This window comes from Notothenia rossii (assembly GCF_949606895.1).
Source record: "Notothenia rossii genome assembly, chromosome: 7".
NCBI classification, from domain to species: Eukaryota; Metazoa; Chordata; class Actinopteri; order Perciformes; family Nototheniidae; genus Notothenia; species Notothenia rossii.
Window position 1 is genome coordinate 80,652,836 of NC_136905.1, and position 16,949 is coordinate 80,669,784.

Genomic DNA, 16,949 nt, shown 5'->3' on the forward strand with positions numbered 1-16,949 from the left:
TCGTGCCCTCATTGGTCATGTGCGCGTTCGTGTGTGTTGGAGGAGGGGCTCTTTAAGGAAGTCTGAAGGAAGGGGCAGATTTTTTTGGGCTGCGTATTTTCAAATTCTAGCGCACTCGAGCTGGTTTCTCGTTTCTTACCTAACCCACCTTTAACCTCTTATTTTAATGAATAATCTTGTTATCAAAGCAATGCTACACGTGTCTATGTTTCAATGTTTTGCTGCAAGATCTGAGTACTTCTCCTAAACCTCTGCAGGTCAGCATCCCCCCCACCAAACACGTCTCCTTCCAGGACCCCCCTGCCTGGAAAAGGGAGGCGCAGGAGAAGCATGCGTCATCGCAGCAGCTGATGCAGCAGGAAGTGCAGGATCTGCAGGGGAAGGAGCGTCGCATGGCGGAGGAAAGCGCCCGTCTGACGAGGCTCAGCGTGGAGGCTCAGTTCCAGAAGAGGCTGCAGGAGAGAGAGGAGGAGGAAGAGGAGGAGGAAGAGGAGGAAGAGGAGATGATGCTGACCTTACAGCAGCTGGAGAGGAGGGCACAGGTATGAACTCAAGGCATTCTGGGAAATGTAGGCTAAGTCAAGATGATGACATGTTATGAAAAGTGTTGTCGAATGTCAGGATCACATAATAATGATTTATATAAATAACCGCTTTATGCATTTATGATTGGGATTACAATAGCTTTAGTGTTTTGGTGCAGACGGTATACGTAAGAGTTACGGCCCCTACACACGGCGGCGTACGTTGCCGCTTCTGCCAATTCATTTTGAATGGGGTGACGTCACGATTCGCCAAACTGCATTGTGGGAGCAAAGCGTAGCTTCTCTTGCGGTGCTCACTGCAAAAGTAGAGCAATGTTCTACTTTTGCCGCCTCGACGGAGGCGTCAGCCAATCGAATCATATGCCAGTACAAGCTCTAGCCAATCAAACCGCGTGCTTGTGTGTCTGGGGCGGGAGATTCATGTGATTGGTTGTTGGTCGAGTTTCAGACCCCCCCCGTTGGCAAGCGACAACGCACGCCGCCGTGTGTAGGGGCCGTAAGAGGAATACAACTGCAAAAATAAGAGCAAATATATATATGTTTTAAATACAAGAAAAACTATTGAATTTAAAAATAAAGATGTGTCCAAGAAAATAAATCCCTATTTCTTTTAAAATATATTTATTATGTATTATTATGAATAACAACCATAATAACACATTGAATGTATATAGCACTTTTCTAAATACTCAAACATGCACCAGACCAAAACCTCCCTCATTAATAAGGCAATCATAACATGATGCATTACTAGATCTAAATGTATTGAAATTGTAAATCCTGACATGTTGCACACTTCTTCTCCACACCATCAGGGAATCATTTCCATAGAAGTTTACCTTTCGCCCTCTGACGCAGCTGCCCAGCCTTGAGCAGCTGTTATCTCCCATAAGGAGGGGCTGCCCTAGCATATTGTTGTTACCAGTTCGTGACCGGGCAACTCTCGGTCAGAGATAGTTATTGTTGTGGGACACCTGGAACACATTCTTCTCGGGGTGTAGATGACCTCGAGCCATAAGCAACAACAGATGTGATTCAGTGTCCTCAGCTGTTTAGTCTATCTATTGAAGAATGTTGATTATTACACTCTGATAGTTAAAACCTGGAGCTACAGGAGGGGTCTTCAGAACTGATTGTGGCGTCTCAACCGTGTGGTCAACTCGTGACCCGTGACCTGTTTTGTGAATTCTCCGGCCGAAGCTCCAAATAAACCGTCAGTGTTTGCCATCAAAGCTCCAGCTCTCCTCGTGTCTCTCTGAGTCCTGACTCCCATTGCTTCAGCGCGCGCACACACACACACACACACACACACACACACACACACACACACACACACACACACACACACACACACACACACACACACACACACACACACACACACACACACACACACACACACACACACACACACACACACACACACACACACACACACACACACACACACACACACACACACACACACACACACACACACACAAATATCCAAACCCATTCTGATCCAAGCACTCAAACATATGCTTCTCCCAATCTCACTGAGACGTGTTTTATAAATATATAACAAAGGAAAACCCCCTAATGCATGTCCCACGTCCTCGTTACCCGTAGAGACTTTAGAACGATGTTAAAAAAAAAGCCACAATAACCTTTAATGATCTATTTCTATATTTAGAGCAAGCAGCTTTCTGCAGTAACCGCTGAGCTGAAAGAGTCTGCAGGAAGTCGTCTCGCCCAGAAGGAAGACAAGACAAAGACGGGTAAATATTCATTTCATTTATTCAGAAGAGTGTTATCAAGGCTTTATCGTACAGTGCAACATTTTAATGTTTTTTTGCAGAACAAAAGAGCGCGTTGAGGCGAGACGTTCACAACGTGGCAGCGAAACAGTGAGTTCAAACTTTTTTGGCATTTAATGAAATCTAACAGTTAACGCAGAATTTCTACTCAAGCACAAGTTTGATCACATCCAAAACTATTTTGATAATAGCTTAAAGAATACATTTTCATGCAGAAATGTCATACAATGTCATTTTGAGCCTCTTAAATATTAAGATTTGCTTCATTTTTAAGCTTTAACGTCATATTTAAGTGAATATATTAGAGTTTTGGCATTAGAGAAACTGAACTGGACTTTTTTTACCATTTCATAAACATTCAATGCGGAAAATAACCATCAGATGAATGTGTAATGAAGCTAATCTCACACCAAGCTCCTAAATTCAGTCTAATCTACTGTTCCGTAGACATTATAGCGTTTTAATCTTGATCCCTGAGTAAAACACGAACTATAAGTATATTTTAAAGACAGTACAGGCTCCCGTTTGTGTCCCCTTGCATGAAGCGATTCCCCATAAATAAATTCAAGTATTCCCGCTGATATATTTCTGTTTGCTCTCAGGAACCAGGAGGAAGTGAAGCGAGCGCCGGCTCCGGAGCAGCTCACCTTTAAGGAGCGCCAGCGGCTCTTCTCTCCGGCCTCCAGCGCGTAACCCGAGGTTTCAGAGTGTAAACAGAAACCTCACCAGAAACAGAACAGTCCTAACGTGATGAGCTACGAGACAATTATAACACCCTATAATATTTACTGTAGAAATGTTTGTATTAGCTACTGGGTTTAATATTGCTGAATTATTATCAACTGTTTAAACTGTATTTTCTTATTCTTAGATATAAAGTCTTTATTTAGTCAAAATGATTATTAAGGCGAGACACTGCAGGTTTTTGACTATTCTGTATCTATAACGTCTTCTTTGAGACTAGAACATTCAGGAGTTTATTTAACTAACTTGTTCTGTTTGACCCGCTCTATCGATATCAGTCGGATGTCGCATTGATGGATAATCTTGAAATGATGTCAAAAACTCGTGTTTTGGTCGATTTTACACATAAAAAGTCTTGTCTTTCAGAATATGGAACTTGTATCACCATGTTCAGAAGAAAAATACGTGTTTTAAGCTTGTAAAGACAAGGTGACAACCTCAGCCATCACCTCTGAAAATCAACTTTAAAATTATTTTGATAATAGTTTCAAAAGTCATATTTAATTCTAATGCAGAAATGTCATAAAAGGACCCCTCTTAAAGCCTGGATGTTTGCTTATTTATCTGTTTTATATCACATTAAAAAGTATATCTCTGATCTAGTGTTGGTGCTATGCCCCCAAAATATTAAGCCTTGAGCCCCCTTTTTAAATAACTATGGCTAAAAACAAAGTCAGCTAACTTTGAAGGACAACTACAGTAAGGACACCATGGGAAAGCTGAGAATCTCCTCTTTTAAACAGTGTGTGTCGATGTGACTGATTTGGATTGAGCAGGTCACATGTGTGTCTGCAGATTTGTCCTAATTCACCAAAAGCTAGCATGACTTAATGCCTCATTAGCATATTGAAGTTGTGATATCCGTTTGGTTTAATGTCTCTCTTCACCTGTAGTGTCTCACCTTTGCTACCTCTGTTACGTGGTGTATTGATCTACTTTGTGCGTTGGTAAAACTGCACCACAGCTTTCTCCTGCTCGTTGGTCTCGATTGATCCGCTTCTTAATCTCCGGATCTCGTCGATGGCGTCGATGCCCGACATCTTCCGGGTCTTCACCAGGTAGCAGGCGAGCATCGTGCCCGTCCTCCCGTGGCCGTGCATGCAGTGCACCGCCACGCCCTGCAGGGGAAAAAACAACATGTATTTAGATATTATTTTTGAATAATAGTCAAATTTACAAAAAATAAATAAATGTAAGACTAAAGAACGTTATATTCTCTGAGATTATAAAGTAATACATTTGAAAAAAAAGTAGACTTTCTCTAAAATTTGAGTCAAGACAAACTTTTTCTAGGTGGATCCAACATGGGAAGTGAATGTTCTTTTTATTTTAAAAAGAAAATACTTGAATTGGCCCTAATACTTGAATGTAAAAAAAAGACTGACTGAAACCAACTTTGGAGAAGCAAGGTTTTTCCGTTCACTGTTCCAGGAGTTTAATCAAAGTCACATTCCCTTGATGCCAAAAGTTTTAGGTTTCAGTTCTTGGACTTAAACCTGGTTGGAGCTGAAAACACTTAAAAAACATAACCATCCATCACATCTCTGCTCTCACCTCCCCCTTGGCGTTGGCCTCCTCCACGATGGAGAGGAATCTGTCGATCTGAGCGGGAGACGGAGGAGTGAAGTCCTGGATCTTGATGTGGTGCAGCTGCAGCTCCGGACAGGTGTCGTGGTTCGGGGGTTTCGTCTCACACAGACACACCAGGTGTTTAATGTTGTTCTCCAGCAGGTAGCGGTACTCACCTGGCATCCTGGGCAGCGCCAGGCCGGCCACTTTATCCTGATCCACCCAGGAGAAGTTGTGAGGAGCAGAGGCCATGACTCTCAGACTGAGAAGAGGAGGGAGGATCATTTACACCAAAACGTTATTAATAAATATGATTTACACCTAATAAACCCGAGGAAATATGCAAAGAGAAGTTGGCATAAAAAACGGATTCTCACTGTCTTATAGCACACATGGAAAATAAAAAAGCAGCATACATTTTTTTTTTAGAGTGCTCAGGGTATTTGTGAAAGCTGCTAATAATTGTATCTAGCTTTGACGTTTTATAAGATCACATAATACTAATAATGTGTTAACATAAACACAGTTTGAGAAGATACATTGAAAGAAAAACAATAGCAAAAACTATTGTAAAAAGTTATTATAACCGTAAAATATAGAGAAATATGAACATGAAATATAGATATACCAAAAAACGACGTATAGTATAATATGACAATATCAATATATATTCGCGTCGGGCCGAACCACGCCCCTTAGCTGAGATATGATGAGCATAACCACGGCCTGTCGAGAGCTATTGCTTAAATATATATATATAGATATATATATATATCTATATATATATGTAGGCTATCTTAAGTGCATTACTTGAGTAAATGTAGTCAGTTACATTCCACCACTGCACAGGCCTGATGTGAAAATAAGCTTCACCAAACTACACATAGTTTACAGGAACCTTTTAAGAATAATAAAATAGCATTTAGCTTAAAGTTAGCTAAAGTTTCGAGACACTTAGCTCGGCTGACTGACAGAAGCCACACCGCTTAACATGCTAACCAAGCAAACGGTAGCCTAAGTGAAGCCATTCATTGGCTCTTTAGTATTAAACTACACAATCAAATTAATGCTGAGGGTCTCTTTCAAACTAACCACACTCTTACTCACCGTTTTCACTGAGAAGAATGGAGGTTGCGCTATATGTGAAGCCGGGTGCTAACAAGCTAAGCTAACTGCTACTTCTCTTCTATGCTAAATGAGACAAACAGGAAATTAGCTTAAGCATGCTAACTGCCACAGTACACATTCGTTACACAACAAACCAGCGCACTTTAACCCGAGGTAGCATTTCAGCTGTTATTATAGACAAACTATGCAACCAATGTTTGTGGTGACGTATTTATAGAGACACGGAAGATGGCCGCTACATGTCAGGATGGCCGAGCGGTCTAAGGCGCTGCGTTCAGGTCGCAGTCTCCTCTGGAGGCGTGGGTTCGAATCCCACTTCTGACAACAACCTTTTCTTTTTCATCGAAAGTCAGTAAAAACATTCTGTGGCGTTTATTTTACGTGTAAAATAAACATGTTGTGGTGTTTATTTTACGTGTAAAATTGGGGTATGGGTATTTAGTGATGAGTAAAGTGTTGTATTCCCATTTAAGGAGAGTATTGTTACTTCATGATAGTGAAATCGGTATATTTTAACTACACTGTGCTGTACACGTGAAAGCCACATTAGAGATGAGAGTTAAAATTAGCAATACAACTCGGTGCAGGACATTAGTTTCATGTGCCGTGTTCAAATTATCATTCCTATCAAATTAATGTATGTATAAGGTGTGTAGAATCATCAAAAATGTCAATAAGGAAACACATAAATGTGTTAGTCTTTACTAATAATGTCAGATAAACATGAAGTGCAATTTCATGCGATATACTGCAGAGGGCGTAAAAAGCCCAGCAAAAGAAACTGAACCATAAAAGCTCTATCTGGAAAGAAAACACAGTAACACTCAGCTGTTTGGGTTGTATTGTGCAACCACATCAAAACCAGAACATTATGTTTTTAATTCTAGGGGAGTGTGTTTTCAAAGATTCCAAATACTGTTTGTTTTGGTGAACAAAGACAGTTTAAGAAAGTTATAATTTGTTTGTGGTAAGGTTTTTGTGTTAGTGTAAGTATAATACAACTTCAATTAAGAATTTCAAAATGCAAATACTGAATATTTATGTGATAGTGTCAGTGTTTATCCCTTTATAAATGATAAGAAATATATAGTAGACTATTAGGGCCCTTTTGGGTAAAACGTTGCAATATAATGAGGAAGCTTGGCAAGCTTAACGTTTCCTAGATGAATATAAATAATTATATAGAAAACTGAATATTCTCTGATATTAAAGAGTCATTTGGTGCTTTTCATTTCCCCCAACCAGATTTGAGTTTCCGATACTTAGATCTAACCGACGACCTTATGCTCACAAGAAGGATTAGAAAGATATAAAAAATATGATAAATAACCATAATATAAAAAATCTAAAGTAAACAGTATCACAGGATGCTTGTCCATAAACACAACAGCAGCAAAATGTCAATCGCTACGAAACTACAATACTGCGGTCAAGCCAGCCTCCACTCGGGAAAACCTAGTCAAGCCAGCCCGCACGTGATATTGCGGTGCGCGAATATCCTATGCATTACGGTAGAGTAAAAAAAAATCATCCCTCTGTGTTTAGATGAGAATAAAACAAAAACTGTCCAGTATCAAAGACTCATTTCACTTCAGGGTGATAGCAGGACATCCCATCTAGTCACTCAGAAAAAATCAGGACATTCTGATTTAGAGTTTCAAAATAAAAGACCTTTGAAGTCTCATATATGAGCTATCATCCCTGTTTTTAGATGAGAATAAAACAAAACTGTCCAACATCAAAGACTCATCTCACTCCAGGGTGATAGCAGGACACCCCATCTAGTCACTCAGAAAAAATCAGGACATTCTGATGTAGAGTTTCAAAATAATAATATAATTGAATTAAATAATTGATACTGGACAGTTTTGGTTTTATTCTCATCTAAAAACAGAGGGATGATAGCTCATATATGAGATTTCAAAGGTCTTTTATTTTGAAACTCTACATCAGAATATCCTGATTTTTTCTGAGTGACTAGATGGGGTGTCCTGCTATCACCCTGGAGTGAGATGGATCTTTGATACTGGACAGTTTTTGTTTTATTCTCATCTAAAAACAGGGATCATCGCTCATACAATAGAGATTTCAAAGGTATTCTCATCTAAACACAGAGGGATGACTTTTTTTTTACTCTACCGTAATGCATAGGATATTCGCGCACCGCAATATCACGTGCGGACTGGCTTGACTAGGTTTTCCCGAGTGGAGGCTGGCTTGACCGCAGTACCACAATCGGTCATGAAAATAAGACAAAATGGCTGATCACCCAATTAAGGTTCAACAGGCACACCCAAAGTCCTAGACAAAAACCACAAACCGGGCAAAAACACACATATAAGGCACATATAGCAACCACTAAACTAATAGCGAATACACGGTGAAAAAACATATATTAAACTTACCAAAGATCCGTTCGAAAAGGGAAAAGTCCTTATCCATTTTCTGCCGTTTAAAATAGTTCAAGGACACAATAAAAGCTGCAAAGTTATATCCGTTTCTTCGGGCATTGCGCATTAAAACGAAAAGAAAGCTAAGTACACAGTCTCTAAACTACATTTAAAACGTCTGTAAAAAAAGTTTAAATAATTATAAAACCGTGAACTTTGTTTAAGCTAATCTAACAGCTAACCAGTTTAACTTGAATTAAATGCCGTTCTGATCACGCGCTGATCACGCCACACCGAAGAATAATCACGCAGGCAGCTCGGTCAGCCATTGGCTCCGGCGTGTCAAAGGTTACGCCCATCATGGCAACCTCGAAGCCGATTGGTTAAGAGGGGATATTTTACCTAGGGCTCTGGTTTTACCTAGCAACAACACAGGTTGGAAATCTGATTGGATAAAAACTCAAATGTTGATGAGTTCCTTCAAAATCAGCACGTGAAGGCTGAAAGTAGCTAAATGTGTGTTTAATTATATTAAATATAATCTTATGAAAAAATTAACACTGTTTTCCCAAGCCTTTCCCTGTAAATGTGTGACTTTTTACCCGTTTAATATATATATTCTCTTTCATAAATGTATTATTTTTTAAATGAAATGTATTTGTTTTTTTGTCACAAATGTATGACTAAGAGAATATCCATGTTTTTGTACTTACACATTTACAACCTTAATCTCTGAATCTTTTTTCTGAATCTTATTATATATTATAATGAAAACTATTGTATTTCGCATTGTCCCTAATATGTGGTTGTAGAAACACAAGGACATATTTGTACAGTTTTTAAGTGTGCTGCATGTACATAATTATTATCATCAAAAACCAAATCTTTACCCAAATATCTGATAACTCTTATCACCTAATTAGCATATTTGTTATTCCTCGATGCAATTCTTCAACTTGTCCCCAGCTTTATTATGTGAGAGATGTCCTTGTTGAGTCGTCTTGAATCATTCTGGTTTTTAATACGTTTTGGCACTTCCACATGGAGCCTGTTTCATACAATCTCCACATGAAAGGAAAAAGAGAAGTTTGTCCATTTCATGCAGAAAGTTAAAGATACAAACACAAACATCCAGACCTCACAGCACAGCACAATTTACTTGCTAGTCAGTTTTATACAAACAGTAGAAAGAGGGTTTTGTTTCTAAGGGAGACAAACTGCATCACATTTTGCCAGATAGATGTCGATATACACGAAGAAGAAAAACAAACGTTTTCCATTAAAAAAGCTTCCACTAACCTGTTGTAAAAACAAAAAACATCTGTTTCACGTACAGTTATAGAAAGATATCTATAGGTAAACGTAAAAAAACATGGTGGCGTGTAGTGGTGTTTTGGTTAGCCACCGACAACAAAACAGAAACATTTGGAAGTCCAGAAAAAGAACCACGATATATATTTATTCTTATTTTATTTATTTTTTGTACACATCACAACCTGAAGACTCAGTAGGCTGTCCATCATCGTCATCATCTTCCTCTTTGTGTCATCTAAAAGCACAGACCCTTCAACATGCTGCAACAACACCCCTCAAAAAACCACAATCACAACCCTTTAACGTTACATGTAAACTCTTAAGATGCCGCTCGAGAACAGGAGGGGGGGGCAGTAAACGCCTCGCCCTCCTACTAGAAGATTTCTACGTTATTCTGAACGTCCACGTTCAAAAGTCCCACGAGTGACCGGGTTTTACAGGATGGCACAGAAGAACTTCTTCTCCCGGAACGGGTTCTCCGAGGCGGGAACCGGCGACAGCAGAGGGTCCTCTTTGGCGTGAGCTTCGCAGTACGACATCAGGTCCGCCGCCGCTTTAGACACCTTTGGGGAAAAAAACATGAAACAAGTCAGCTGGATCATCTAAAAATCACAAAACCGCATCAATTACTTTTCCTGGGATTTTCTTTAAATGTTTCCTTTTTTTCTCAGAATGTTTGTTTTTATTTGACTTTTTTTCTAAAATGTATATTTCTTTCTCAGAATTCAGGATTTTTTGCTCAGAGTTGATTGTTTCCTCAAAATTCTGACTTTGTCTCCCAAAAATGTGGACAATTTTCTAAAAAATGTCATGACTCTTTATCTTATAATTCTGATTAGAGAATACCAACACATATTCTAATTCCTTACAGTAGTTTGCGACCTATTCACATATTAGTTTTCAACGTTAACCGTTGAGGCATGAGAGAATGAAAAGTAACTGATATACAGAGGATGTTATTGGGGGAGAAGTTTCCCTTTTTTAAGCAAAATAATGTTCATTGTTCATAGCTGATGTGTGTGTGTGTGTGTGTGTGTGTGTGTGTGTGTGTGTGTGTGTGTGTGTGTGTGTGTCACCTTTATCCTGTCGATGTTGGCCTCCATCTTCAGCTGCTCCACCAGCTTCCTGGCCTGAGCGATGCTCGCCGTGTTGTTGCTCGCCATGAGCGCCTCGGTGTGATTCCTTTTCTCTGCCTATAGACACAGAAATACACCCCGGATAATCAGTCAGCATTATGAGTCCAAAAGAACAAGAAATGATTCATCAAGATTGAGTTCTAAAACACTCAAATGAGTTATCATTATGAGTCTTAAAATGTTATAATGAGTGAGTCCTAAAACCCTGAAGTAATTTGACCTTATGGGTCCTAAAATCTAAATATTAGTCAGTATTATGCGTCCTCAAACCCTGACATGAATAATAAGCATTATACATGAGTACTAAAACACTCAAATGAGTCAGCATTATGATTCCTAAAATTCAAAAATGAATGAACTTTCACAGATGCTATGTTTGCAATAAACTGAAATGCAATGGAGAATTTATCCTAACTTCAGGAAAAACTAAACAAAGGTATTCAAATTCACCCCCAGTGTGACACTGACAGAGACCAGCAGCACTACACGCTTGTAAAGAGGAAACACACTTGCAAACACACACTTGCACACACACACACACACACACACACACACACACACACACTTGCGCGCGCACACACACACACACACACACACACACACACACACACACACACACACACACACACACACACACACACACACACACACACACACACACACACACACACACACACACACACACACACACACACACACACACACACACACACACACACACACACACACACACACACACACACACACACACACACACACACACACACACACACACACACACACACACACACACACACACACACACACACACACACACACACACACACACACACACACACACACACACACACACACACACACACACACAATTTATGCTGTCAGTTGCTAGGCAGCTTGTGACAATGGGGGTGCAGTTCTTTGTCCAGCACCATATTTAATGTATAAAGCAACTCACATCAGTTAAAGAGAACTCGAACTCTGAACAGATAATGGTGACTGGGGTAACCTATCCCCAGTCGGTTCCAGGTGTGTGTCCTCATGTGCTCTGTGTCTGTCTTTGATTAAATGGATAAAGAGTGTGTCAAAAGTCATATTTAATTCTAATCAACGAAATGTCATAAAAGGACCCCTCTTAAAGCCTGGAGGTTTGCTTATTTATCTGTTTTATATCACATTAAAAAGTATATCTCTGATCTAGTGTTGGTGCTATGCCCCCAAAATATTAAGCCTTGAGCCCCCTTTTTAAATAACTATGGCTAAAAACAAAGTCAGCTAACTTTGAAGGACAACTACAGTAAGGACACCATGGGAAAGCTGAGAATCTCCTCTTTTAAACAGTGTGTGTAACACAATGTGTTTTGGGGTCGATGTGACTGATTTGGATTGAGCAGGTCGCATGTGTGTCTGCAGATTTGTCCTAATTCACCAAAAGCTAGCATGACTTAATGCCTCATTAGCATATTTAAATTGTGATATCCGTTTGGTTTAATGTCTCTCTTCACCTGTAGTGTCTCACCTTTGCTACCTCTGTTACGTGGTGTATTGATCTACTTTGTGCGTTGGTAAAACTGCACCACAGCTTTCTCCTGCTCGTTGGTCTCGATTGATCCGCTTCTTAATCTCCGGATCTCGTTGATGGCGTCAATGCCCAACATCTTCCGGGTCTTCACCAGGTAGCAGGCGAGCATCGTGCCCGTCCTCCCGTGGCCGTGCATGCAGTGCACCGCCACGCCCTGCAGGGGAAAAAACAACATGTATTTGGATATTATTTTTGAATATAGTCAAATTTACAAAAAATAAATAAATGTAAGACTAAAGAACGTTATAATCTCTTAGATTATAAAGTAATACATTTGAAAAAAATAGACTTTCTCTAAGATTTGAGTCAAGACAAACTTTTTCTAGGTGGATCCAACATGGGAAGTGAATGTTCTTTTTATTTTAAAAAGAAAATACTTGAATTGGCCCTAATACTTGAATGTAAAAAAAAGACTGACTGAAACCAACTTTGGAGAAGCAAGGTTTTTCCGTTCACTGTTCCAGGAGTTTAATCAAAGTCACATTCCCTTGATGCCAAAAGTTTTAGGTTCCAGTTCTTGGACTTAAACCTGGTTGGAGCTGAAAACACTTAAAAAACATAACCATCCATCACATCTCTGCTCTCACCTCCCCCTTGGCGTTGGCCTCCTCCACGATGGAGAGGAATCTGTCGATCTGAGCGGGAGACGGAGGAGTGAAGTCCTGGATCTTGATGTGGTGCAGCTGCAGCTCCGGACAGGTGTCGTGGTTCGGGGGTTTCGTCTCACACAGACACACCAGGTGTTTGAGGTTGTTCTCCAGCAGCTAGCGGTACTCACCTGGCATCCTGGGCAGCGCCAGGCCGGCCACTTTATCCTGATCCACCCAGGAGAAGTTTTGAGGAGCAGAGGCCATGACTGTCAGACTGAGAAGAGGAGGGAGGATAATTTACACCAAAACGTTATTAATAAATATGATTTACACCGAATAAACCCGAGGAAATATGCAAAGAGAAGTTGGCATAAAGAACGGATTCTCACTGTCTTATAGCACACATGGAAAATGAAAAAAGCAGCATAAAAAATGTTTAGAGTGCTCAGGGTATTTGTGAAAGCTGCTAATAATTGTATCTAGCTTTGACGTTTTATAAGATCACATAATACTAATGATGTGTTAACATAAACACAGTTAGAGAAGATACATTGAAAGAAAAACAATAACAAAAACTATTGTAAAAAGTTATTATAACCGTAAAATATAGAGAAATATGAACATGAAATATAGATATACCAAAAAACGACGTATAGTATAATATGACAATATCAATATATATTCGTGTCGGGCCGAACCACGCCCCTTAACTGTGATATAATGAGCATATACCACGGCCTGTCGTGAGCTATTGCTTAAATATATATAGAGGCTATCTTAAGTGCATTACTTGAGTAAATGTAGTCAGTTACATTCCACCACTGCACAGGCTTGATCTGAAAATAAGCTTCACCAAACTACACATAGTTTACAGGAACCTTTTAAGAATAATAAAATAGCATTTAGCTTAAAGTTAGCTAAAGTTTCGAGACACTTAGCTCGGCTGACTGACAGAAGCCACACCGGCTAACATGCTAACCAAGCAAACGGTAGCCTAAGTGAAGCCATTCATTGGCTCTTTAGTATTAAACTACACAATCAAATTAATGCTGAGGGTCTCTTTCAAACTAACCACACCCTTACTCACCGTTTTCACTGAGAAGAATGGAGGTTGCGCTATATGTGAAGCCGGGTGCTAACAAGCTAAGCTAACTGCTACTTCTCTTCTATGCTAAATGAGACAAACAGGAAATTAGCTTAAGCATGCTAACTGCCACAGTACACATTCGTTACACAACAAACCAGCGCCCTTTAACCCGAGGTAGCATTTCAGCTGTTATTATAGACAAACTATGCAACCAATGTTCGTGGTGACGTATTTATAGAGACCCGGAAGATGGCCGCAACATGTCAGGATGGCCGAGCGGTCTAAGGCGCTGCGTTCAGGTCGCAGTCTCCTCTGGAGGCGTGGGTTCGAATCCCACTTCTGACAACAATCTTTTCTTTATCACCGAAACACAGTAAAACATGTTGTGGTGTTTATTTTACGTGTAAAATAAACATGTTGTGGTGTTTATTTTACGTGTAAAATTGGGGTATGGGTATTTAGTGATGAGTAAAGTATTGTATTCCCATTTAAGGAGAGTATTCTTACTTCATGATAGTGAAATCGGTATATTTTAACTACACTGTGCTGTACACGTGAAAGCCACATTAGAGATGAGAGTTAAAATTAGCTATAGCAATACAACTCGGTGCAGGACATTAGTTTCATGTGCCGTGTTCAAATTATCATTCCTATCAAATTAATGTATGCATAAGGTGTGTAGAATCATCAAAAGTGTCAATAAGGAAACACATAAATGTGTTAGTCTTTACTAATAATGTCAGATAAACATGAAGTGCAATTTCATGCGATATACTGCAGAGGGGGTAACAAGCCCTGCAAAAGAAACTGAACCATAAAAGCTCTATCTGGAAAGAAAACACAGTAACACTCAGCTGTTTGGGTTGTATTGTGCAACCACATCAAAACCAGAATATTATGTTTTTAATTCTAGGGGAGAGTACAATGTTTTCAAAGATTCCAAATATTGTTTGTTTTGGTGAACAAAGACAGTTTAAGAAAGTTATAGTTTGTTAGTGGTAAGGTTTTTGTGTTTGTGTAAGTATAATACAACTTCAATTAAGAATTTCAAAATGCAAATACTGACTTTTTATGTGATAGTGCCAGCGTTTATCCCTTTATAAATGATAAGAAATATATAGTAGACTATTAGGGCCCTTTTGGGTAAAACGTTGCATTATAATGAGGGAGCTTGGCAAGCTTAACGTTTCCTAGATGAATATAAACAATTATATAGAAAACTGAATATTCTCTGATATTAAAGAGTGATTTGGTGCTTTTCATTTCCCCCAACGAGATTTGAGTTTCCGATACTTAGATCTAACCGACGACCTATGCTCACAAGAAGGATTAGAAAGATCTACAAAATGCACAAAAATTAGGATAAATAACCATAATAGAAATAATCTAAAGTAAGCAGTATCACAGGATGCACGTCCATAAACACAACAGCAGCAAAATGTCGATCGCTACGAAACTAAAACCGGTCATGAAAATAAGAGAAAATGGATGATCACCCAATTAAGGTTCAACAGGCACATCCAAAGTCACAAGAACCCCAAACCGGGCAAAAACACACATATAAGGCACATATAGCAACCACTAAACTAATAGCGAATACACGGTGAAAAAACATATATTAAACTTACCAAAGATCCGTTCGAAAAGGGAAAAGTCCTTATCCATTTTCTGCCGTTTAAAATAGTTCAAGGACACAATAAAAGCTGCCAATTTAGATCCGTTTCTTCGGGCATTGCGCAATAAAACGAACAGAAAGTAAGTACACAGTCTCTAAACTACATTTAAAACGTCAGTAAAAAAAGTTTAAATAATTATAAAACCATGAACTTTGTTTAAGCTAATCATGTGCTAACAGCTAACCAGTTTAACTTGAATTAAATGCCGTTCTAATCACGCGCTCATCACGCCACACCGAAGAATAATCACGCAGGCAGCTCGGTCAGCCATTGGCTCCGGCGTGTCAAAGGTTACGCCCCTCATGACATCCTCGAAGCCAATTGGTTAAGAGGGGATGTTTAACCAAGGGCTCTGGTTTTATCTAGCAACAACACAGGGTGGAAATCTGATTGGATAAAAACTCAAAAGTTGATGAGTTCCTTCAAAGTCAGCACGTGAAGGCTGAAAGTAGCTAAATGTGTGTTTAATTATATTAAATATAATCTTATGAAAAAATTAACACTGTTTTCCCAAGCCTTTCCCTGTAAATGTGTGACTTTTTACCCGTTTAATATATATATTCTCTTTCATAAATGTATTATTTTTTAAATTAAATGTATTTTTTTTTGTCACAAATGTATGACTAAGAGAATATCCATGGTTTTGTACTTACACATTTACAACCTTAATCTCTGAATCTTTTTTCTGAATCTTATTATATATTATAATGAAAATTATTCTATTTCGCATTGTCCCTAATATGTGGTTGTAGAAACACAAGGAAATATTTGTACAGTTTTTAAGTGTGCTGCATATACATAATTATTATCATCAAAAACCAAATCTTTACCCAAATATCTGATACCTCTTATCATCTAATTAGCATATTTGTTATTCCTCAATGCAATTCTTCAACTTGTCCCCAGCTTTATTATGTGAGAGATGTCCTTGTTGAGTCGTCTTGAATCATTCTGGTTTTTAATACGTTTTGGCACTTCCACATGGAGCCTGTTTCATACAATCTCCACATGAAAGGAAAAAGAGAAGTTTGTCCATTTCATGCAGAAAGTTAAAGATACAAACACAAACATCCAGACCTCACAGCACAGCACAATTTACTTGCTAGTCAGTTTTATACAAACAGTAGAAAGAGGGTTTTGTTTCTAAGGGAGACAAACTGCATCACATTTTGCCAGATAGATGTCGATATACACGAAGAAGAAGAAAAACAAACGTTTTCCATTAAAAAAGCTTCCACTAACCTGTTGTAAAAACAAAAAACATCTGTTTCACGTACAGTTATAGAAAGATATCTATAGGTAAACGTAAAAAAAACATGGTGGCGTGTAGTGGTGTTTTGGTTAGCCACCGACAACAAAACAGAAACATTTGGAAGTCCAGAAAAAGAACCA

General features: G+C 39.0%; 5 protein-coding genes across 7 annotated transcripts in view; 1 reads left to right on the forward strand and 4 right to left on the reverse strand.

The window, feature by feature from the left end:
* Positions 1-3,570, forward strand: part of afdnb (afadin, adherens junction formation factor b) — a 26,247-nt gene extending 22,677 nt beyond the window's left edge. The window contains exons 22-25 of the mRNA XM_079694245.1: positions 258-542; positions 2,221-2,305; positions 2,386-2,434; positions 2,947-3,570. Coding sequence (XP_079550371.1) covers positions 258-542; positions 2,221-2,305; positions 2,386-2,434; positions 2,947-3,037 — 510 coding nt within the window. The 3' untranslated portion in view covers positions 3,038-3,570. The remainder of the gene's footprint in view (positions 1-257; positions 543-2,220; positions 2,306-2,385; positions 2,435-2,946) is intronic.
* Positions 3,239-8,610, reverse strand: dusp23b (dual specificity phosphatase 23b). 2 transcript variants are annotated; one of them, XM_079694233.1, is made up of 3 exons: positions 8,191-8,610; positions 4,643-4,919; positions 3,239-4,206 (listed from the first exon to the last, which is right to left on the reverse strand). In XM_079694233.1, the coding sequence occupies exons 2-3, from the start codon at positions 4,907-4,909 to the stop codon at positions 4,021-4,023; spliced, it is 453 nt and encodes a 150-aa protein (XP_079550359.1). In that variant the 5' UTR covers positions 4,910-4,919; positions 8,191-8,610; the 3' UTR covers positions 3,239-4,020. The 2 variants fall into 2 exon arrangements, with proteins under 2 accessions (XP_079550359.1, XP_079550358.1); XM_079694232.1 differs by lacking the exon at positions 8,191-8,610 and adding an exon at positions 5,765-5,973.
* A 566-nt stretch (positions 8,611-9,176) lies between these two features.
* LOC307047321 (guanine nucleotide-binding protein G(I)/G(S)/G(O) subunit gamma-2) lies at positions 9,177-12,280 on the reverse strand. Its single transcript, XM_079694238.1, has 3 exons — positions 12,142-12,280; positions 10,566-10,682; positions 9,177-10,052 (listed from the first exon to the last, which is right to left on the reverse strand). Exons 2-3 carry the CDS (start codon positions 10,650-10,652, stop codon positions 9,924-9,926), a joined length of 216 nt encoding a protein of 71 aa, XP_079550364.1. The 5' UTR covers positions 10,653-10,682; positions 12,142-12,280; the 3' UTR covers positions 9,177-9,923.
* On the reverse strand, positions 12,173-13,063 carry LOC307047315 (dual specificity protein phosphatase 23-like; the record flags this gene model as incomplete). Its single annotated transcript, XM_079694234.1, is given in 3 exon segments — positions 12,173-12,358; positions 12,792-12,968; positions 12,972-13,063. Coding segments are annotated over 3 exon segments (450 nt in total). The 5' UTR covers positions 13,059-13,063.
* Positions 13,064-16,498: 3,435 nt separating this feature from the next.
* LOC307047320 (guanine nucleotide-binding protein G(I)/G(S)/G(O) subunit gamma-2) overlaps positions 16,499-16,949 on the reverse strand; it is a 19,499-nt gene continuing 19,048 nt past the window's right edge. For both annotated transcript variants that reach the window (XM_079694236.1, XM_079694237.1), the window contains exon 4: positions 16,499-16,949. This exon is cut by the window's right edge and continues 431 nt beyond it. The gene's annotated coding sequence lies outside the window, so the exon portion shown is untranslated.